This window comes from Marmota monax, unplaced genomic scaffold, assembly GCF_021218885.2.
Source record: "Marmota monax isolate L192 unplaced genomic scaffold, Marmota_monax_Labrador192_F-V1.1 WCK01_AAM20220418_F8-fsc00020, whole genome shotgun sequence".
NCBI classification, from domain to species: Eukaryota; Metazoa; Chordata; class Mammalia; order Rodentia; family Sciuridae; genus Marmota; species Marmota monax.
The window spans coordinates 15,887,610-15,889,566 of record NW_026692912.1 but is presented as its reverse complement, the minus strand read 5'-3'; the positions used below and the strand labels follow the sequence as shown (position 1 = coordinate 15,889,566).

Here is a 1,957-nt window from a genome sequence, read left to right as displayed (position 1 = left end):
ACTCTAGTTCACAAAAATAAAAATAATAATAATAAATTTAAAAACTTAGAAAGAAAAAGTAAATCCAAGGCAAAAGAAAATATAGGTTGGAAAATGTTCCACAAGACTCATTAAGGATGATAATTCAGAGGAAAGGAATGCATTCATGGCAAGTGAGATGGTCTCAGAAACACTAATAAGGAAGACAAAGCCCATCACACTCAAATCGTTCCTCTCCTGAGGATGTTCCTCAGAGCTCCTTTCATATCCCGATTCCTCAGACTGTAGATAAAGGGGTTTAGCATGGGGGTGACCAGAGTGTACAACACAGACACAATGACATCCTTGTCATTAGTGGTATTGGATGAGGGGAAAAAGTAGAGTCCAATAATGGCTCCATAGTACAGAGAAACCACAGAGAGGTGAGAGCCACATGTGGACAAGGCTTTGCAAAGTCCCTTAATGGAGGGTCTTCTCAGGACACTGGCCCCAATGTAGATGTAAGAGACCAGAATACATATGAATGGCAGAGTAATGACCATCACTCCTACAGTGAGGATGACCAGCTGATTGATGGTGGTGTCTGAGCTGGACAGCTTGAGTAAGGTAGAGAGGTCACAGAAGAAATGGTGGAGAGTGTTGTCTCCACAGAAAGAGAGACGGGCTAGGAGGAGGGTGTGCAAAAGGGCACTGGCAACGGATAAGACCCAGGACACAAGAACTAGCAGGAAACAGAGGCTCTGTCTCATCATTCTGGTGTAGTGCAGGGGATGGCAGATGGCCACATACCTGTCATAGGCCATTGAGGTGAGAAGGAAGCTGTCGAGATCCCCAAACAATAAGAAAAAATATACCTGGGAAATGCACCCAGCATAGGAGATGGACTGAGTGTGCGTCAGCATGTTCATGAGCATCTTTGGGGCCGTGACTGAGGAGAAAGAGATGTCGGTGAGGGCCAAGTGGCTGAGGAAGAAGTACATGGGGGTGTGCAGGCGAGAGTCCAGCCTGATGAGCAGGATGATGAGCAGGTTCCCCAGCACTGTGGTCAGGTACATGCCCAGGAACAGGGCGTAGTACGTGCCTTGCTGCTCTGGCTGGATGGGGAGCCCCAGGAGGAGGAACTGGGACACACTGCTCTGATTGTCTCTCCTCATGTTCTTCAAGTTCTCTTTTACTGGAGATGAAGAAGAGATGGAAATAAGAAAGAAGGGGACACCATGGTTACTATTACATAATAAAAACATAGTTTTGAACTAGTCAATATGTGCATTTTAATCTGAATGAATACCTTAATCTTTTGCCACATTAATGGCTAGTGATGAATGATCTGGATAAAGGATATTATTTGTCCACCAAGAACCAACACAATATCTTTTGCAGAAATCAAGAAACATCTGAATCATCATCAGATCAGACCAGGTTCAAACATGAGGAGTCCATGAATTCATGATGGAAATCAGAGTTTAAGGAATTAGGTGCAAGGCGAGGTAAGAAACCGGACAATGGGACTGTAGTAGAAAATCTCTAAGGGTCTATTGAGCCAGCTGAACCTTTCACAGGCTCTGAAGCCCACTTTGGCTGATGCTTTATTTCCATGGTTTGGATCAAGATTAGAGAACCCTGTGGGGAGCTTTGAATCAATAAGATATCTGGGTCTGGAAAATTGATGAAAAAAATCATATGCAGCGTGTCAAGGGAAGGGCCTTTAAAGGCATGAATCCGATCAACAACATCAGATGTCTGGTGATATACTTTGTAATAAAGTCATCATTTTTTTTCTTCAGGAAAACTCTTTCCCACTTACCCTTTTTAGTCTTATGTCAACCTTTCTAAAGGAATTTTCATAGAATGCGAAGAAACATTCTGTTTCTCTTCCAAATTCCTTTTTTTGTGTGTATTCTCTCATCTCAAACCAAATCCTACTTTTTAAAGTCTATGGAATGCCAGTAAATACTTCCTTTTCTAGCCACATCCTGAA

General features: G+C 42.9%; 1 protein-coding gene across 1 annotated transcript; it reads right to left on the bottom strand.

Annotated features, from left to right (window-relative positions):
- Nucleotides 1–200: 200 nt before the first annotated feature.
- On the bottom strand, nucleotides 201–1,136 carry LOC124097283 (olfactory receptor 1J21-like). Its single transcript, XM_046451727.1, has one exon. The coding sequence runs from the start codon at nucleotides 1,131–1,133 to the stop codon at nucleotides 201–203; it is 933 nt and encodes a 310-aa protein (XP_046307683.1). The 5' UTR covers nucleotides 1,134–1,136.
- Between the last annotated feature and the right edge of the window lie 821 nt (nucleotides 1,137–1,957).